The 19291-nt window shown below is 49.1% G+C and overlaps 2 protein-coding genes across 2 annotated transcripts in view; both read left to right on the forward strand.

Moving 5' to 3' along the window:
* Igfn1 (immunoglobulin like and fibronectin type III domain containing 1) overlaps nucleotides 1-14091 on the forward strand; it is a 59465-nt gene extending 45374 nt beyond the window's left edge. The window contains exon 28 of the mRNA XM_035445829.1: nucleotides 13920-14091. Coding sequence (XP_035301720.1) covers nucleotides 13920-14091 — 172 coding nt within the window. The remainder of the gene's footprint in view (nucleotides 1-13919) is intronic.
* An 83-nt stretch (nucleotides 14092-14174) lies between these two features.
* The window catches only part of Pkp1 (plakophilin 1), a 45591-nt gene continuing 40474 nt past the window's right edge, over nucleotides 14175-19291 (forward strand). The window contains exon 1 of the mRNA XM_027417497.2: nucleotides 14175-14376. Coding sequence (XP_027273298.1) covers nucleotides 14175-14376 — 202 coding nt within the window. The remainder of the gene's footprint in view (nucleotides 14377-19291) is intronic.

A 19291-nucleotide genomic window follows, 5' to 3' on the forward strand; every position in this document is an offset into this window, starting at 1 on the left:
AGAAAAATTCTCCTACCCACAGGGGAAGTATGAGGTGCAGGGCTTTGCAGGGCAAGCTGCATCCAGAGAAGATGAATTGTGCAGGAACACCTTCCCACCCACCAGCCCATGGCATGGCAGCATTAGTCTAAGTGACTAGCAGGTAGACTCTTGCAATTCGGCAAGTCATCAGACCTGGAAGACAGAAATTGAGAAAGCCCTGCCGGTAACAGGACAAAGGATGAAACGGTGGCGTGAGGAGCCCCAAAAGGATACGGGCCAAAGGAATTGAAATCGGGAGCTTGACCAAGTTGACAGCAGCATTCCTTGGGAATGGAAACAATCCAAGTGTCAGTGACAGATAAATAGACAAAATGTGGTATATACACACAATGGAATATTACTCAACATGGATGGAGATTCTGGACATGATCTAACATGAGTGGCATTTGATAGCATTTTATGGTAAGAAAAATAAACTATGGTGATACGTCAGATGTTCTGTGAGTCAGCAGGTTCCCAAAGTATTCAGATCACAATAACAGAAGGTAGGATGTATTGGGACTGGAAAGATGGCTCAGCAGTTAAGAGCACTTCCTGCTCTTGCAGAGGACTGGGTCTTGGTTCTCCACATTCAGTTAGTGGCTCACAGTCACCTGTAACTCCAGTTCCAAGGGGATCAATGCCCTCTTCTGACTTGTACAGGCTCCTGCACTCACAAGGTGCACATACGTACACCCACCCCCACACACACAAAATAAATGAATGAATAAAATTTAAACTTAAAAAGAGAGAATTTAGGATGTAGTCATGAGGGGTTGAAGCAGGGGATATTGGTGTTTCAGGATGGGATGGCCAAATAGTTCTGGAGATGAGTTGTAGGGATGGCTCATGCAGTTGTGGATGCTACAGTTGTACTCTTCTAAATAAATGGCTTGGGTGGGATATTTTGCCAAGGTATGAAAATATGCGAAACAGTAATTGGACTTAAAATTTATATTCTTGAGCCCCAGAACAGACCTGAGTAGACTCCTAAATTGTGTCCCCTTTCAGGAGTGGGTTGTTAGGGATGGAACATATAGCCTTGAGCTTGTTCATCAAGCACTCTTGCCTTGAGCTGTAGCCGAGGCCCCTGAAATGTGCCTCTGGGGAAAAGCTCTGAGAGACATTTCTTTATGCTATCTAGTCTGGAACCCATGGAGAGATAAAGACACCTGAAAAGTTACAGGCAACTGGGCCAGAGGCATCTGTGTAAATGATGAGAGATTACACCCAAGAACCTTCTGGAAACATTTAGCATTACCATATGTGTGTTGGTATCAGCTCAGCGACTTGCCCTTCCTGATAACTACATGGCTGCCCTGGTAGCACCAGCAGACGAAGGGAGACTGATAGAGAAATGATCCCTCAGTTCATCGTGCCACTATCTGGAGCTGTTCCCAGGGTTAGAGGATCTCACAGTGGGAAAGGCTAACACAACTCCTGACTCCTTTCATCACTGTAAGACTCCCTCATGCATGGGCCTCCCACGTCTGGGTCTCAGAGTGACTCACTGTCCACAGAGATTTCGACCACAAGGAAGTGTCCATGGGAGGCACTGGGAAGAGGATGGACACTGGCTAATGGCCAAAGGTACCATGCACCGTCCTGAGAGGTAGGCAGAAGGAGTCATCCGGTAAGTGGGGATGCTGTCATCATTGTTTTTATTCCTCATGGACCAGGCTCCTCTTTCCTTTGTTAGAAAGGGTCCATTTAATTAGCTACCATGGGTTCTAAACAGAAGGACACTACAAGGTAACCTGAGTGCCTAAACCAGAATGGGGCTAGAAGTCTGGGAAATTTATTTCATCTTTCTACTTACCCTCTTTCTCCTTCTCTCTCTGCAATGGATTCATGAATCCTCTGTGCAAGTCAACATGGCAAATGGGCTGCCATGTGTAGGTGAACAACAGGGGGATGTTCTTGTCCCTAAGAACCAGGTGGGCTAGAAACCTACAGCACTCAAGACACTTTTGTGGCCTTGGCACCAGTGCACATGTTTCTCTGCACACTTTTCACACTCTGCCCTCAAGTCACCTCCAATCGCCTCCATGCCTCTTGTACCTATTCTTTCTGCCTAGAAAAGGTAGCACTAGAAAGCAGCACTGTTGGAACAATAACTAGTTCTTCAGATGCCAAGTCCCAGCATGCTCCTCTCCCCAAGCTTGCACTGAGTTTTCTGTGCAATACATTTGATGGCTTTCAAATCTCTACTGTGTCATCCAGAACTTTTTCATCCCTTTCCCTAAAGCTCTTCCTCGATCAGACAAAGCAGGGAGGCTTGCCATCCAGGAAAGGTGTTGAAGAGGGCTAAGAAAGAGACTTCGAGATGACAGAAAGAGTTAGAAATGACTCAAGAATTCTGCAACTAAGAAACAGGCCAGGAAAGGTTGGAGGTGGGGAGGATGAAGCCTGCCCCCTCCTCCACTGTCAGGTTCAAAATCATGGGGAAGCCCTTTAATGTAGGACAGAGAGATTTGGTGGAAGACCTCAGTATAGGAGCCCTGCTCTGCATCTCTCAGGGCACATGCCCAGAAAACCCAAAACCCCTACAAAGGAGGGGAGATGGCTACAGTCCCTGGGGACCACCCCATCCCCCAGCAAAGCAGTCTGAGAGCAGGGCAGAGGACAGCACTTCCCAACACCACTCTCCCATGAATGTTCATTTGGGCAAGGGGCCCATCAGCAGGGCAGAACCAGCCCTGAACTGACTATTCACACAGTGACTCTGAATGGTTCCAAACAAGACTGTTACACATAATCCCTTACTTGATTTAAACAGGAAAGTTTAGTTTTTTCCCTAGCGTCATCGTCCACAGAACTATGAACAACATGGTAATTTGCCCTTCTCTGTACATTTAGGCATATTATATAAAATTTGCACATCAGCAAATCCAACTCTTCCTATCTGGTAACTAAGACATGCTAAATCACTATCAAAGGGTCCCAGCCCGCTGTGGGGCACGGGAGATCTGGAGACCTGGACAGACTGTGCACCAGGGTCTCTATTCTGCCTCTACCTCTCCGGAGGCTTGGTCCTACAGCAGGCTGCTGTTCCATGGCCATGTGGGTGAGTAATGCCATGCTACTGTCTGACCAATGATGACAGTATAATTAGCACAAACAGCAATTAGGGTAATTATTCTGTTTAGACATAACCAGACTTCACTGCTACAGGTTGGGAGAGAGGCAGTACCTCAGTCCTTTCCAAGAGACTGTGCCTATCTTGGCTCTCCCACCATCCACCTGCAAACTGCTTAAGCTAGGGCAGATGGCTTAGAAGGAAGAAGCCACTGCTTGGAGAAGGAGGTCCCTTAGATTGCTTTTCCCAAGCCAATAGAGGATAGGAGGCAAGACCATGTGGGGAACCCCACAAGCTTATTATCACCATGGAAACTGTCTGCCATCCGTGCCAAGCCTCAAACACTTTAGATAGCAAGTGGTTTCCCAGGGGAAAAGAAGAAGTGCAGATCCCCCTGACTCCCTGCCAGACACACCCCCAACTAGGTGTTGGAAGCTGAGGCCATAGACTCTCCAGCTGCAGTACAATCACAAGAATTGGACAGAGGGACTGGAAGTCTAGTCTCCAAGACAGTAGAAAGGTGGAGGATCCTGGAAACCTATGGGACCTTAGGGACCGAGGAGTTGTTAGAGATGAAGCCCAGGTTCCACAACTGATCCATCCTACAGCACGGATAGCCGCTATAGGGGTGCCGATGATTGTCGTCATACACAGGATCTTCTGTGTCTAGCTGTTTAATGGTCCTATCTCATTTTATCTTCCCCCAAAGGCTATGAGGTTGATACACTCCCCTGCTCCACAGGCATGTGGAGTGAGTGTTTTCTGAGGAGTCCTTGGTTGATGAGAGGTGTTAGGTCTTGATCTTGAGCCAAGTCTTTTGGTTTCGAGCATCAGGTCTTAATCATAATATTGGCGGTCTTTTGTGTTTGTACAGGGCTTCATAGCACATAAAGTCCTCTTACACATCTTAGCCTATTTGTTTTTTATTTTTCAGATAGTACCCTGGGGACATTGGTGACAATGAGCTGATGGCACTTTATAGACCACGATTAGCTAACTCGTTCTAAGTATGCTACCTACAGCATGGCATTCACCTGGGAGCGTGATAGAAATGCAGAGCCTCAGGCCCTGCCCCATACCTGCCGCACCACAATCTGTGTTTTAACAAGATCCCTCCATGATTAGCTGCACCTTAAGATCCAAGAACTACCGACTTAGAGCATCTTTTATAAGCAAGCAAGCTGAAACCCAGACAAGACCAACAACTTGTCCAAAGTCACACAGCAAGTTGGTAGCCAAGCCAAGCCCAGAGCCCTGCTTTGCATAAAGCCAAACAAAGAACAATGGATTAGTAGAGCAATGCTGTCTACCTCAATGCCACTTCTGCTCACCAGCCCTTCATACCTCATTGAGTTGTACAGGCTGTTTGGACTCCATTCTGTTCATTTCTAAGAAGATACAAATCCAAGAAAGAAAAAAAAAAGTTTCCTTTTACAACCTGGTAGCCCTTCAGAACCACATGCACCAATGGGTTACTTGTTCAGACCCTACGCTGGCTCTATTTTATTATTATTTTGGACAATGGCTCAGTCTCCTCATTATTATAAAGTAACAAATGGCCTCCCCAGAGCTCCCCAATGAAAGGCCCATAGAAAGACAAAGTCCTATTATGTTTTTGTGTGTTTAATTGTGGCTGCGTTGCTTTGACTGCCTGCAGACATCCCATTAAGTAGGAAAGTATGAAAATGATGGGCCGCCAGGCTGAGAGACTGGCAGTTATGAGAGGCTGGGCTCCTCTGACTTCCTGGCAGAGAGGTGTAACTGGCTTCATAAATTCCTCCTGGAAGAGACGTGACGTCTCTGTGGCCACTTCACTTTACCAAGAGCCACTGGGGCATCATTCTTCTCTCAGCTCGGAGTGAAACCAAGTATCAACGCAGGTGCAGGGGTGGGTGGGTGGGAGCAGGGAGTAAGTGGTTGGCTCCCTGGTGCTGGTCAAGAGCTGACCCCTACACTGTGCCATCGCAAGGGATGGTGTCATTCTGGCACCTTCTATCACTAGTCATGGGTCCCTATCCCCATCAAGATGCATGCCATTACTGAGAAAGGCTAATGGCTCATTCTATCCACTTGGGGGATTTAGGGTCAATATCAATAGCACATGTTTGTGTTTAAGCTCCCATGACCTAGTATCTGGGAATAGTAGAAAATTATCCCGCCCCCCGCCCCGAGTTCTAGATGCCATAAGCCAAGAACCAAAATGTTGGCCTTATCTAGTGATGGAGGTCTGTTTCATATTTCTTAGTTTTCAGAGCAGAAGTCTTATCACTGCCTCTGTCTCCACTTGGTCCACTCTGTGGTTCAGACCCTCATCCACCTTTCTCTTAGGAAAATACTTGATCTCAGCTGTGGTCCAGCAAAGACCTCATTCCCAAACACACCTTGCCTCATAAGTTCTGGTGATAATGATATTGATATTTGGCAGGGACATTACTCAAACCACTAAAATGTCCCCCAAAGACTATGTTCTTTGGCAGCTTTTCCTCCTAGAGATGTCTTAAGGCATGTATGGTGTGGCCTGAAGGAAAACCATTTGTCTCAGGATCATAGCCGCACATAAAGATCCAGCTTTGCCACTCAGTGATGGTAGCTCTGGGCAAGTCACATCCCTTCTCCAAGATCCAGTTTCTCATCCTCACCACAGGAAGGGGGACCATAAGGAGGTGACTATACTTCTCAAGGAATTGAGGGCCAGATCCCAAGAGATACAGGACAGGAAGCCAAGACCATAAAACACTGGACAGATTTGAACGTTATCAAAACAAGTGGACAGGCAAATTCACCTGAACCAGCAAGTGGTCCAAGAGAGCATTTGTTCTTTGTGAGAATCCAAATGATCACCTTTGTAACAAGAAGAACAAAACCCTGGTCCCAGAATTTTCAAACCTACCTTGCTTGTTTCTGTGGTCTCCAGAATGCTCTGGATCCTGTGGGTCCTCCAAATCCTGTTCCTATGTCACCAGCCATTCCCAACATTCTCCTTGCCCTCAGCTGAGCGCCACAGCCATGGACCTGGGATCTCTGCTTAAACTGAGTTTCAGGAATCAATGGGAGAGTCCTGGGTTCATGCCTCTTGCCAGCTCGGCTCCATTTTATTGACCAGCTTCCAAGAGAGTAGGAGTGAAGATAAAAATCCTCCATGATAAAGGCTACTTGGTCTTTCTTGGCATAACAAAGGCTCTTGGAGAGTGCCAGTCAAGGACAGGATAGTCATGTGGCTAGCACACCCAGATGCTGCTTTGGAAAGGAGTGAGAAGTGCCTTCCTCGGGTCTTCTGCCCCTCTACTCTACTCCCTTAGTGGTCGTGAGGACAGCAGAGTCATAAGTCTGGGGATGATTAGAAAAATAAGGTGTCAATGGATTCCCTCAAACCCCAAGGGCTCTTTGTCAAAATTGGTCCAAGCCCTGCATGTACCCCAGCAATATCTAAAGTTAAGGCCATGTGGGTGTCTTCCAACATGGGATCTGGTGACAGGGATGTCATAAGAAAACACGTGAATGGAATGCAGGTTGGTTGGCTAGATAGGCATTTATCAAGCATTTCAATATTCAGGGCATGGTGGTAGGTGTCTGGTGATACAGAGAGCTTAGAGTGTACACAGGGACAGCATGATGCTCCAAAGTGGGCATAGGAGTTGGCCATTTGCTGTAAGATTTGAGAGAGGAAGGAAGGGGTTGCTCCAAGGTGAAGGCATCCTGACAGTTTTTGGGAAAGCTTGAGATGGGTTCCAATGGACAGAGCTGCTTCTGACGGGCTCTGGTGCAATAGCAGCTATGTCTGGCAGAGAGAGCCACAGTGACCAGGCATTGCGCCCACTCAGGTAGGAGATTCTAGACCCTTTGTTGCAACCCACAGCTTGGGTTTTATTGAGCATAGTTGCGGGAGATGCTGTGGCTTGTTACTGATGATTTTAACAAGAAGGTGCCTGGCTTTCCATGGAAGGCTTTGGCTGGATGGATGGGGCAATGCTGACGGAAGGCTTTGACACTCAGCAGATTCTTAGCCTGGCTTAAGGCCCTGGAGTGTCTTGGCTCCCACCAATGCCCATCCATGACCTGGCAGGCTGCCTGCCCAGCAGCTCACAGCAGAAGCAATGCAGGGTGCCAGCTGCCTTGGGTGTGGCTGCCGTCTGCAGGCAAGGGCATGTGACTCATCACATCACCAGCAAGCTGTGCAGGCCTGGGGTTGGGACTGGGCAGGTGACTGTGAGACAAAAAGGAAGAACACAGGGCCCCGCTGGGCTCTCAGGCACACACCCCAAGCTCCTACCAGATGCAACTCCCACCATGGCCTTTCCCTGGGCTGTGGCTCCACCTCCTGAATACTAGCAATTCTCACAGCGTAAGACATTGCAAGAGCATTATAAGAGCAGTACTTCCCAGCTTAGACCCATTCCAGGCACTTTGCTCTCTCCCCTGCCTCCGAAGCATCAAGATCATCAACACACACACACACACACACACACACACACACACACACACACACACACACACACACACACACATCTACCCAACAGGTAGAAGACCACTGTCCCTGTGGTGGGAAGAGGCAGGGCTGGACACCGAGGATGTCCATCCCAAGCCTACCTCTCCAGACCTCCCTATACCAACTTAGCAATTCCAATAAGTCAAGGGATTCACTAGGTCTCTGCGGGTCCCTCTACCTCCCAAGTACCCATGGGGAATGACAGGCCATTCTTGATATAAAAGAACTAATTCCAAGAGCGGTGGGGGAGTCAAGGATGAACAATGGAGGGGCAGTTTAAGTGGACCCTGGGAGGCATATGGCCCTGCTCCAGGGAGGAAGGGAATGCCTGCCATTAAGAAGAAAGGACCTGAGCAGGGCATATGGCCCTGGGTAGTATGGAAGACTGGTTGCTAGATAGGAGGTGGATGCTGCTGGAGGAAGAAACAAGCCCTTACTAATTCCTTATTATGCTTCTTATCAAGCACCTACAGTATTCCATGCACTATGCAGTGTGTGTGTGTGTGTGTGTGTGTGTGTGTGTGTGTGTGTGTGTGGTGTCTATTAATAGCTGTAAGAACCCTACGAGGAAGGTTTTACTAATATGATATTACCAGTAAAGAAACTGAGGTACAGAGAGACTAAGTGGCTTACTAAAGGTCACACAGCTAGCAGTGGCAAAGCCGTGGTGCACACATTGTTCCGTTGACTCTAGAACCCCATTCCTGTTTTCCCAGGGTCCTTCTTGGAGTCTATTTTGAAGTGAGTTTTGGTGTCTGAGCGAGGCAGAGACTGACAGAACCCTGAGGTCCACCAGGGGATCACAGGGCACAGCCACTAACTGTAGGCTGAGGCAAGAGGAAAGGCAGGGCCTCAGAAAGACAGTGTGAGGAGGGCAGAGTAAAATCTGGGTTGGCAGGAGGGCAGGGCGCAGTGCAAGTCTAGTGCTGACAGCAGCTGTCAGCCAGCGCTGTGCTGAATCCCTGTTACTATTCATCTCCTTCCCTCCCTGCTGGCAACTGCCCCACCCACCCCACCCAGAGAGACCAGAAGGGCAGCTCTGAAACAGTCCTGGTGGCCCAGGAGCCCTCAGTGCACACCCAGGCCTCATCCCTTAGCTGGCTAGCCCAGCACGCCCTAGATTCACCCAGGACCTCCTGCCCAGCCCCTCGATGCCTGTCTCCTCCCTCTGTCAGCCCTGCCCCCCAGCTCTTCCAGGACAGAGTTAGGTTGTGTGTCTGCCCAAAGGGATACAGCAAGTTTCTAGCTCTGGCCATATGCTCTAGTCCTCCAATTGGAGTGCTTGACAAAGGGACGTGGACATGGCCTCTGCTGTTTCTAGGTTTTTTTTCTATTTCCCCCATCTCCTGGACCATGACTGGGAGCTTCTGTGTGTCTCTGTAATTTCTAGGACCAGTGGGACCTGCAGCCTGGTGAAAAAATGGCATATGGTATCATCATGAGTCAAGGTTCATTTCTGGTCTGATACCCTGAGCCAAACCAAGGTTAGGGACTCTGAAAGGACTCACCATAGGGTCTCCTCGAGGCATGGGTTTTGGAATCCCAGTGAAATGAGTTCCCAGGTGGGGTTGTCTTGTGATATCCTGGACAAAGTGGGGTTAAATAAATTATGGGTTCCTGGAATAAATTTACCCTGGGAACTGAGAAAGACAGGCTCCTGTGTTCATATGGACACCCAGAGATAAGGACTGGGAGCTGAATGTGCATTGCTGAGATCCCTGGAGCAGGTGGAGCTCTTAAGGGAAACCGGGCTTTAGAGACAAAGGTTTGTGGTGCCCTGAGCCAAGCAGACTCAAGAGTCTGAGAGGATCCACATCCAGGCTTGTTTGTGTGCAAGATGAAAAAATTATTACAAACAAACACATACAGAGGAATCTGCAACGAACAACAGCGTCTCCCGTCTTCCCTCAAGCTGCTCAAGATCGTAGAGACTCATGGGTCTCATGAAGGGGGGCAAGGGATATGGGCAGGGAGGCACAATGGGCTCCAGGAGGGAGACTGAATCTGGCTTGGGGATTGCTCTTCAGGGATAACAGGAATGAATGCAGCAATAAGGAAGGAAGTGAGACAGTCTGTCACCACCTTTATTAACACCTGTGAATGGCTTCTCATGTTACTCTTAGACAGTTAAACTAGACACAAGTTACAGAGTCCTGCACTGCCCAGTATAGTGGCCACCAGCAATGTGTGGCTACTGGTTGCTTGGAATGTGACGGAGTTTAAAATTCCAGGTAGTTTTAACTGATTGAAGCAGCCATCACAGACATTTCCCTCTCTGCAGGAAGTTGTTCAGAACAGTGCTGCCAACCTGCCCACCTTGTGCCTACTGCCTCGCTGTCGCTGACGTATGGGTTCCAAGGGTATGCCAGACTCTGTGGGAGCTCTGCCAGAAACTGACAGCTGCCTCAGTGCTCCAGGTCTCAGCTTGCTGGCATTCTCTCTCCCAGTGACTTCAGTTGTGTCTCTGTATTCTCTATCACCACTCATGTTTCCCACACGGCACCTAATGGAATTCGAAGTCATTTTTGCTAGCTCATTTAATAGTTTTCCCTTGTGCATCCCTTTAGGAGGGGAGCCTGTGGGACACAGGTTGGGTGTTTCTTATTGTGTAAATTCCAGGGACTGGTGTGGCCTTGAGCTCACTTAGGATTCAAGTACAGTTAAGTGGCTGACTGAGTGTGCTCCATGCAGAGGGAACAGCATACGTGTGAAGGCCTGGGCACAGACACCGGCACAGGGGTGGGGAAGCCGCAGAGGGCTAGAAGAGAGATGAAGGATGACGACGGGCATACATTTAGATTGAGGAGGAGGTGATGTGGATGTCTCAGGCAGGTTGAGTCCTGAGTTGGGCAGCCCTTGAGAAGCCTTCTATATGGCTGAAAAGGCTTGACAGTAGAGTCAGCCCATGGCCACTGTCGTAGAACATGGGATACATGCAGAGAGGCAGGATAAATAAGGAGGGACCATCCTGACACGCACAGGAGCCCGGGAAGCAAGAGCATCCCATCTTTCATATCCCTGGGGATTGTGTACCAGTTTGCAGTACAAGTGGAGATGGCCCACACATCTAGTAGAGATTAATCCAAGCAAGAAGAATGTGCAGCCCTGTTGGAAATAGCAGGAGCCCAAGGGACCTCTGAGACTCCTCTGGGCCCTCCTCCATTGGTGGGGCATCACCATCACACAATAAGCAGTTGCTCACTAAATAATTGTTGAATAAATAAATCCACACTCCACCAAGGCCACGAGATGTTCTCCTCTCATGAAGACTGGGAGGGAGTCTTGAGTGAAATCTGGGTCAATTTAATGCTGTAGGCAAGTAGCACACAAAATTAGAGGTCCATCCTTGCTCATTCCCTTCAACGACTTTGAGGGTGCAATTTTGCTTGCGTTGTTTCATAATTAGGTCAAAATAAATTTCTTCTAAGAAGTTTCCCCCAGACCATTCCTTTAGCTTCTGAACTCAAACTGGCCCATCAAAGTTCTTTCCCTGTCTAAATGCATGTTCAACAGTCTATGGAGCATGCCATAGAGCTCCATCTGAGGGGGAGGGCAATGCCTCCTCCACACTCTGCACGGTAGCAGGACTTCCTTCTTTTTTGGCTAATTTCAGAGACAGGCCAGGAAGGAGAGAAACAGACAAATATCCCTTCATCTGGTCCTGTAGGGGTGGCTCCACTGTTTCTTCCCTTCTCATAGCTCACAGGCTTCCCCGTTGGCTTAGCTTCAAAGTGTGTTTTCTCATGTGAAGAATGACACCTCTCAAGGTGATTTGGGGGATGGGGGACCAGATAAAAGGAGTAGTCAATACTCCTTGTAGGCCTGGGGAGGTTCTCGTTCACTTTGACATTGGAAGCAGACGGGACAAAGGAAACACTGTACAGAGTACCTGAGTCAAGATTCTCCTTCTCTGGAAACATCACAGCGATGTCACAGTTAGTGACAGTGTTAGGGTTAGAGTGGGTGTCAAGATCGATCAGATATGTCCCCTCGACTTTACAGATGTGGTGCATGAGACAGGGGACATCACACAGTCATTGTGGGACACCTTGAGGGAAGTCAGAGATATAACCCAACTTGCCTGACTTCCATGTGCTGGAGATAAATACTTTTAAAATTGGAAGGGTCTGGAGCCCACTGCTTGGTAAAGCAATGGTAGGACACAGCTGAGCTCTGCCACACTCTGGATCCAGCTGTTTGTGCTTGGCCTCACCTCTGCCAATCACTAACCCAATAACATTACAGTGCCTCAGTTTCCTCATCTGAAAAAGAGAAGTGATGGTGCTGGCACCAAGTTCATAGGGTCATTCTAAGGATGGCGTGGGCCACACAAGGAGGACCCAGAGCCTGATCTAGAGCAGTGCTTATAGGAGTATATTAAATGCTGCCTATTGCTATCAACAGTAAAAAATGATGCCAGTATACAAATCAGACCGTGGCAGCTGGACAAATTGAACTTTACACCTGGAAAAAGTTTTAAAGATAATCAGTTTGGACTTCCATGGACTTGATTTTCATAAGAATATCCCAACCACCAGCTCCAGGGTTCTGTGTATTATAGAAGATAGCAAAATTATCATTATTGAATGTCTCCATTAAGGTTTATTATGGCTAACACATTAGGTCTCAGATAGTCCAAATGTATGCTATAATGGAGCTGTGTTTTTATAAGCTGTCCCGTGTACTTTATAGTACACTTGGGCCCTTATGCAACCAATGTGTGCAGCATTTAATGCCTATTTCATAGGCTTTTCTAAGAGAAACTGGACAGTGTGAAGGAACAAGCAATGGACCAGGAGCCACCAGGCCTGGTTAGAAGAGAGGCTTTGTCTCTTACTCACTGGGACACTAGGAGCAGGCTGCCTCTTTTCCTATCACTCAAGTATGGAGCCAGGCAGGGTGATGTATACGGCAGTCTGTGACTGGATGCAAAAATCTAACAAAATGAGTGATGGCAAAGGATTGAGGTGTTTAGCTTTAATATCTAATGATGCCATGTTTGGGGTCACATCTCTTAAGTTGCTGGGTTGTTGTTGTTGTGGTTACTTTTTTTTTTTTAAGAACACAACCCCTAAGTATAAAACTGTTTCCAGAGGAAGCTATGGTCTGCTTTATAATAGTCTGCTGTGCAGGTGGCTCCCAGTGCCCGCCCGGGAACAGCTAAGCTGCTTCCATGTAACACCAACTTCTCTGGAAGAGAAGTGATGACCTTCATGTGACCACAGGCAGTCTTCTTGGCCATTCCTTGATGCGCAAGTAGCAACCGGTCTTACTTTGTGATTGTCCCTTCCTCTTCAGATTAAAGGAGTGACGTACAAGGGACTTATGTGAGCTTTGAGTTAGAGCGACACCTGAAAGCACGGGCAACAGCCCTCATAGTTCCCGAGACCATAAGCCTAAGCTGACCAGATTGCACTGCTACACACTTCAGCGGTGGATGTCCAGAGCCAGAAACCTGAGTCATCAAGAAGTGCATAAAATTCTTCCAGTATCGCTTGCTTCAGTGGGCAAGGCTGGGTGTGATGCCTTTTAGAAAGATTGTCATCAAAGAGCTTTTAAGACTACTCAGCTGCTGCTACACACCAAACTCATTGCTGTGGGCTCCCTCCATAGCCCTGGAGGGTGCCACCTGCTTGAAATATCCCCATGAGTGTCCCAAGGTTGATCGTGCATAGGGGAGAACACGCACAGGCAGGCACATACTGGGGAGTTTTAGAGATGAGACATTTTCCAGTTTTCCAGTAAGGGTCTGAGTAAGTTTTCTTGAGTGCCCACTGAACGTCAGGCATTGTTGTAGGGGTAGTATGTGGCATTCCAGAGAAGAGCCGCTGTTGACACAATTTCTATGGTGGGTATATCCATAAGTGATAGAAATGCTACTTCGTGGGGTTGTTTTGTTCTCTAAGTCTGGCCTTGCCCCTGCCAGACTTCGCTCCCTTCGAGCTGAGGGCTGCTTTAGAATGGAATGGGTTGCCCCTGTAAGACTGAACAGGGTCTTGGGACAGAAACTATACTTCTGCCATGAGCTTGGGAGCCCCCACGGGACAAGGCTGGTCTCTGCCATGACCTCAGTGCTTAAGGGGCACCTCGCTTTAGGGGGCGAGAGCGGGAGCTGAGCAAGGAAAGCTCCCTTTTCCTCGACAGAGGATCCCCCTAGGTCCTGAGCTGAGCACACACTTTATCCAGGAGCCAGTAGGAGCAGGAGCGAGGGGCGTCTCCCCTGAACCTCAGGGGAGGGAGAGAGGAAGGACGAGGCTGGGAGCTTTGCACACCGGGCACTCCCCGCCCTGCACGCTCCCCCCCTCAACACACACCCCAGTGCCCTCCTGGCAGAGGCAGTGCCCTGCAGCTCGCGTCTGAGCGGCGGCCGGCGGAGTGGGTGGCGCAGGGCAGGGGTGGTATATCCTGTCTGACGGAGGGCGGGCCCCGCCAGTGCCTGCGGAGAGACGAGCCGGGGCGGAGGCACCAGGAGCAGCAGCGCTCTATGGCCATAGGGAGCCGCTGAGAGAAGAACACGCGCCCGCACTCCGCTGCACCGCACCCAGCGCCTCTCGGCTCCCCCGGCCCGCGCCCCCCACCCCCGCCGCCATGAACCACTCGCCACTCAAAACCGCGCTGGCGTACGAATGCTTCCAGGACCAGGACAACTCCACGCTGGCTTTGCCCTCGGACCAAAGGATGAAGACCGGCACGTCGGGCAGGCAGCGTGTGCAGGAGCAAGTGATGATGACCGTCAAACGGCAGAAATCCAAGTCTTCGCAGTCGTCCACCCTGAGCCACTCCAACCGAGGTAAAGGCGCGCGCTGCGCCCTTGGGACGTGCGTCCCTCCCGACGCTTCTTCTGTCTGCTGGCTGGGGACTGAGCGTCAGTCCGCCCGGACGGGCTCTGCAAGGAGTGACCGCAGCCCAGCTCTCAGGCCATTGCCACAGGGTGGGCTCGCCCGCCTTGGGTTAGCCTAATGCTAGAGCTAGAGCGCACCGTGGATCCGGATGTGTAGCTCACTGGGGGGCATGGCTTGGAGTGGGTCCACCCTGTGGGTCAGGAGCTCCTATAGGTCAGGAGTGCGCTGTGGGTAGCTCACTGGGGGACACGGCTGAGAGTACCTTTCGAGCGGGACCTGAATCGAGATGACACTCAGCTCTCTTTTCCCAGTCCTGCTCCGCCGGCGGTACCAGCCTCATATTATCTTGAAGGGGTTGTCCTGGAGTCCCACACTCAGTACTGTCTCCTGCCTCGCACACCACCTCCTCCCATCCACCTTCCCTAGGCTTTGCAGTCACCCGAACCTTTAGCCTCCAGCTTGCACCCAGGCTCAGAGGGACAACATCCCTGGTGGAGGCGGTGTGTTGAACAGGAAAAAGAGTGACTGAATTACTGTGACCGAGTCTGGGTTCAGGAGAGGCACTATGGGATGAGGAGGTAGTCAGGGACTTCGCCCCTTCTCCCACTAGTCCCTGGGATTCTCTACCAAACTGGGAATATGCAAATATGACTAGAAGGGCGCCATAGGGCCAGTGCTCCTACAGAAACGAAGGGGGTCTGAGGGCCTGTCCCCTTTTTTTAATAGTTAATACAGAGCCCCCTTCTCCTGACCCAGCTTGAGTAGAAAATAGTGTCAAACCAGAAATGAATGGGGGGGGGACACTCGTAGTCTCAGCTGAGCCCACTTCACCAGTTTGGGCTTCCAGTCCTGTCCTCACCCCAGGGTCTGTGAGTGACAAGGCCCTCGATTGGGGGAGGCTAGGAGACAGGGACCGAGTCCCTGAAACTGAAGGTGGAAAGTATACCTGACCGTTGTTAAAGTTAAATTTAGAGTAAAATTGTCATACAGAGGATTCCGGTGAGAAATATGCCAACCTCTGGTTATCAAATATCAACAAAGCTCGGTTTATTTGTTCTTATTATTTAGCCAAACTGGGTAAAACGCTAATAAGAGTGCATACTGTGAACGAGTCCAGGTCAAGCTTATTGGAGAGTCCTAGGAGACAGTGAAGGGCAGAGGCGAGCATCAGAGGAAATGGGCTTACCAGTTGTCCAGTGTGCATGTGTTCTTTCCCCTCTGATCCTCAGTGAACTTTCTGTAGAGCTAAGAGAGAGAAAATGGCTGTCGGCTGACTCTGCCACCTCCCACACCAGAAGCTTTGCTCTTCTCTGTGCCCTTTGCCCTTGTCTGGGCTCCTGGCTCATCTCCTGCCAGATGTGCACTCCCTTGCCTCACTCCCCTTTTATTTAGTGCCTTTGTCACTGCTTACTGGCTTCATTTGAAAGCAGGTTTGGAGTGACAAAGGGCTTCATCCAGCCACAGCCCAGGGCAAAGCTTAAGGCCACCCACTCTTCTCTGGCATATGCTTGACCTTGTCCCTTTGCACCCCTACTCTGCCAGCCTCAGCTCCTGCCCATGGGGCCAGGAACATCTCAAACTGGGTCCATGGTCGCATTGTCCCTTCTCCCTGCCTATCAGGATGTTTCAGAATGCTGCTTCTAGCTTTTGGTCTTTGTGGGTAACAGTCTAATGGTGTCTCTACCAAAGGTTCCCCCAAGGAGATTCAGCCAGGTGAGGGCTTAGGGCTGGCCCTGATGCCTCCTAATGCATACTTGTCCAGAAACTCTCCTGAGACTAGCCCTGTAGGTGTGTCTCCTCTAACCTCAGCCTCTGGGGAGGTTCCCAAAGGGGGCCAGTTTTCCCAGCTGGAATAGGCGGTTGGGGCACTTGGAGCTGGTGTGTCTGGTTTATCTGGCTTTGTTTTCGTCAGATTTCTCCGTCCTCTTCATCCACAACGCCCAAGCATTCTGTATTTGCTTCGTGGCCACTCTGCTGTCTCTTTCTCCTGGTGATTTCCATGCCAGGAGTCTGTTTTCTATCCTGGTAGAGACCAGTTGGCAGCTGTGGAAGGCCTACTCTACCCCTGGACCCTTGGCTTCTCGCATAGTCTTCCCCTGGAACATAGTGTTGGTTTCAATGGGTCTGGAGCTCCTGGCCTCACATCCAGGGCCTCTCTGGTGAGAACCCAGCTCTAAAGAAGGCTGGCCCCACCCAAAGGGTTGCTTGGCAGAATAGCTGCTGCTCCTCGTGCCCTGGTGAACAATCAGGGGCATTTACCCATGGCCCTGGTGGTTAAAAGAGGTTTTTCCTTTTTCCTCAGAGCCTTCTCCACCAGGTCCACCCTTGTCCCTTGTTCTTTCTAGGAAGGGGACTTGAGCTGTTGGGAGCTAGAGAAAGAATCTGACACTACTTAAAGGCACACCTCTACCTATCTCCTCCTTATTCGTGGTAGATTAGATTCTTCAGCTTGGTCATGAAGTCCCCAAGAGGGCTGAAGACCATGCAGAGGGACGTGGCTATCTACCAGTTGGAACTGGCCATGAAGTAGCTCTCCTGTGTTCTCAGGGTGTCCCTTCGTGTGTCAGGGTGTTAGATAATTTTCTTCCTGACTATGTGGGAAATAAGAGGCAAATGGTGGTGTGGTGGGGGTGGAGATGTCAAATCTGCTCAACAAGGGACTATTGACATCCCTAAGGGTGGGGAAGGCCCTCTGGTTGTTGATGATGGTCTGTCCTATGAGGGTGAAGGGCTGACAACTAGTTCCACCTTCTAGACTTGTACAACTCATCTGGAATCTCTTCATACAGCTTGCCCCATATCTCATTTGATTCGAGCACAACACCCGCCACCACGACATATAGGTCACACACAAAGTTCCATAGAAGGGGCTCCCTTCTACTTCCAAAGAATCCAGTATGGCCAGCGTTTGAACTACAGGATGTTGCCTACTTAGGTGTATGTGATTCTAAATTCCCAACTTGGGCCAGAAGTTCTCCCTTCTCAGAAATGGTATTTCCGCCCCCTCCCCAAAATGGCATTTCCCACTAAAACACAGAGCCTTTATTCCCCTGTACTCAGAGATTGGAGTTTGACTGGGTTAGTGGAGGTGCCTGCTCACCTTCCAGGTTTCCCGCCTGTTCAGGCTCAGCAGCCGCATGCCAGCTCCTCAGTGCTATGAAAGGGCAGCCTTGGGCGGCCCTGCCTTTGGTGACTTGCATGTTTGTATTCGTCTGTGTCTCAGCATGAACCCCTGCCAGAGAAAGACTCTGCTCCTTCTACTCTTGAAGGTTGCCCTTCCCTGGCCACGGACAATGGGTAGACATCGCTATGGAGTTGTTTTCTTGGGCAGCAAGCGGAGATGAGAGATGGTAAAGGGCATTTGTGTTTAAGCTTGTTCCAGAGGCGAAACATACTAATTAAATTTCAAGTGAACTAATTCTGTTTCTTTACCATTCTTGAAGTTGGGGTTTTAGCCAGTATTTCTGTTGACCTGTTACAACACATGCAAAAATGTGGAGTATCCCAGAGTGTTTTGTAGCAAACACTGTTTGTTTTCCTGGATCCCATCCCCTGCTAAGCTCATTGGCAGAGTTTGTAAAATATATATTGGAGGGTAGAATGAGGGAGCAGTGACCACACTGCCAGGTAACCTGTGTGGTGGGGCTACCCTCCCAAATTGTAAATACTAATATGTTATTTAATATAGGTTAAAAATCTGAAAAGTGCTTCTGGGAAGGGGTATGATGCTAGAAGATATATGATGTTTGACCATAATTAAATGGGATGATGTCAGGTATCCTTATTTGATATTCTTTGTAGGTTTGTGTTATATACATGTACATACATTCTTCCCGTGGATATACTTGTAGATATACAGTTACTCTATACACATGGACATACACAATTACATACATATACATGCTCCAATATACATGAATATACACACATATGCACACATATATGTCCCTGTCACACACACCCATATGCAATGCACATATACATAGGGTTGTACATGCAAACACCACAACATGAACACACACATGCATGCATGCATTTAGTGCATGCATCTATGTATACGTGTGGACATTTTACATTATGAATGTATTTCCACACATGAGTATACACATTTACCATATACATCTGTTCACAGAGACAGAGACATATACCACATCCTGTGCATGCTCATATACAGATGCACACATAGCACATAGCCTAGGCATGTACACATACCACACCTTACAACTTGTACTGTGGCAGGAATCCAACTTGGCTATTAACTATTCTCTACTATGCTGTCTTGGGCAAGTCACTGCCTTTCTCTGGGTCTCTGCAGCTGTTAAGAATTGGGTAAGATCATATCAAAAGTGCTTTGTGCCCTTTGGAGCCTTCCCTCCCTGTGTAGAAACTTTGCCCAAACTGTCTGCAGCTGTCCTCTTCTCAAGACACCCCAGTGGTTATGTCTCTGTGGTAAATACCTAGCTAGCATACAAAAGTAAAGTTCTCATTAGCTAATCTCAAACTTGACTGCAGATTGCAATGACCTGGGAGTCTTTAAAAGCAAGCACTGCTGTCTGAGATTCTGATTTAGCCAGTATAGAGGGTGGCGTAGGAAGTGGTACTCTAGAACCCTCCGTGGATTCTGCTGGGTAGCAAGGTTCAGAACTATGATCCCAGTCCCCGCCCTTTACTCACGTCACACCAGCACCAGGATTCCCAGGACCTGACATGCCATTCACTCACTCTTCCTCTAGTGACAGATTTTACTCCTGATCACAGCTGAGTTTCCCTCTACCCTTGCCTACTCTAACTCACCATCCTGCCTGTGTCAGGTTTGTTTCCACAGAAAGCTTTCATGCTCCACCCATGTTGTGAGCTTGCTTG

The sequence above is a fragment of the Cricetulus griseus genome, chromosome 5 (assembly GCF_003668045.3).
Source record: "Cricetulus griseus strain 17A/GY chromosome 5, alternate assembly CriGri-PICRH-1.0, whole genome shotgun sequence".
NCBI lineage: Eukaryota > Metazoa > Chordata > Mammalia > Rodentia > Cricetidae > Cricetulus > Cricetulus griseus.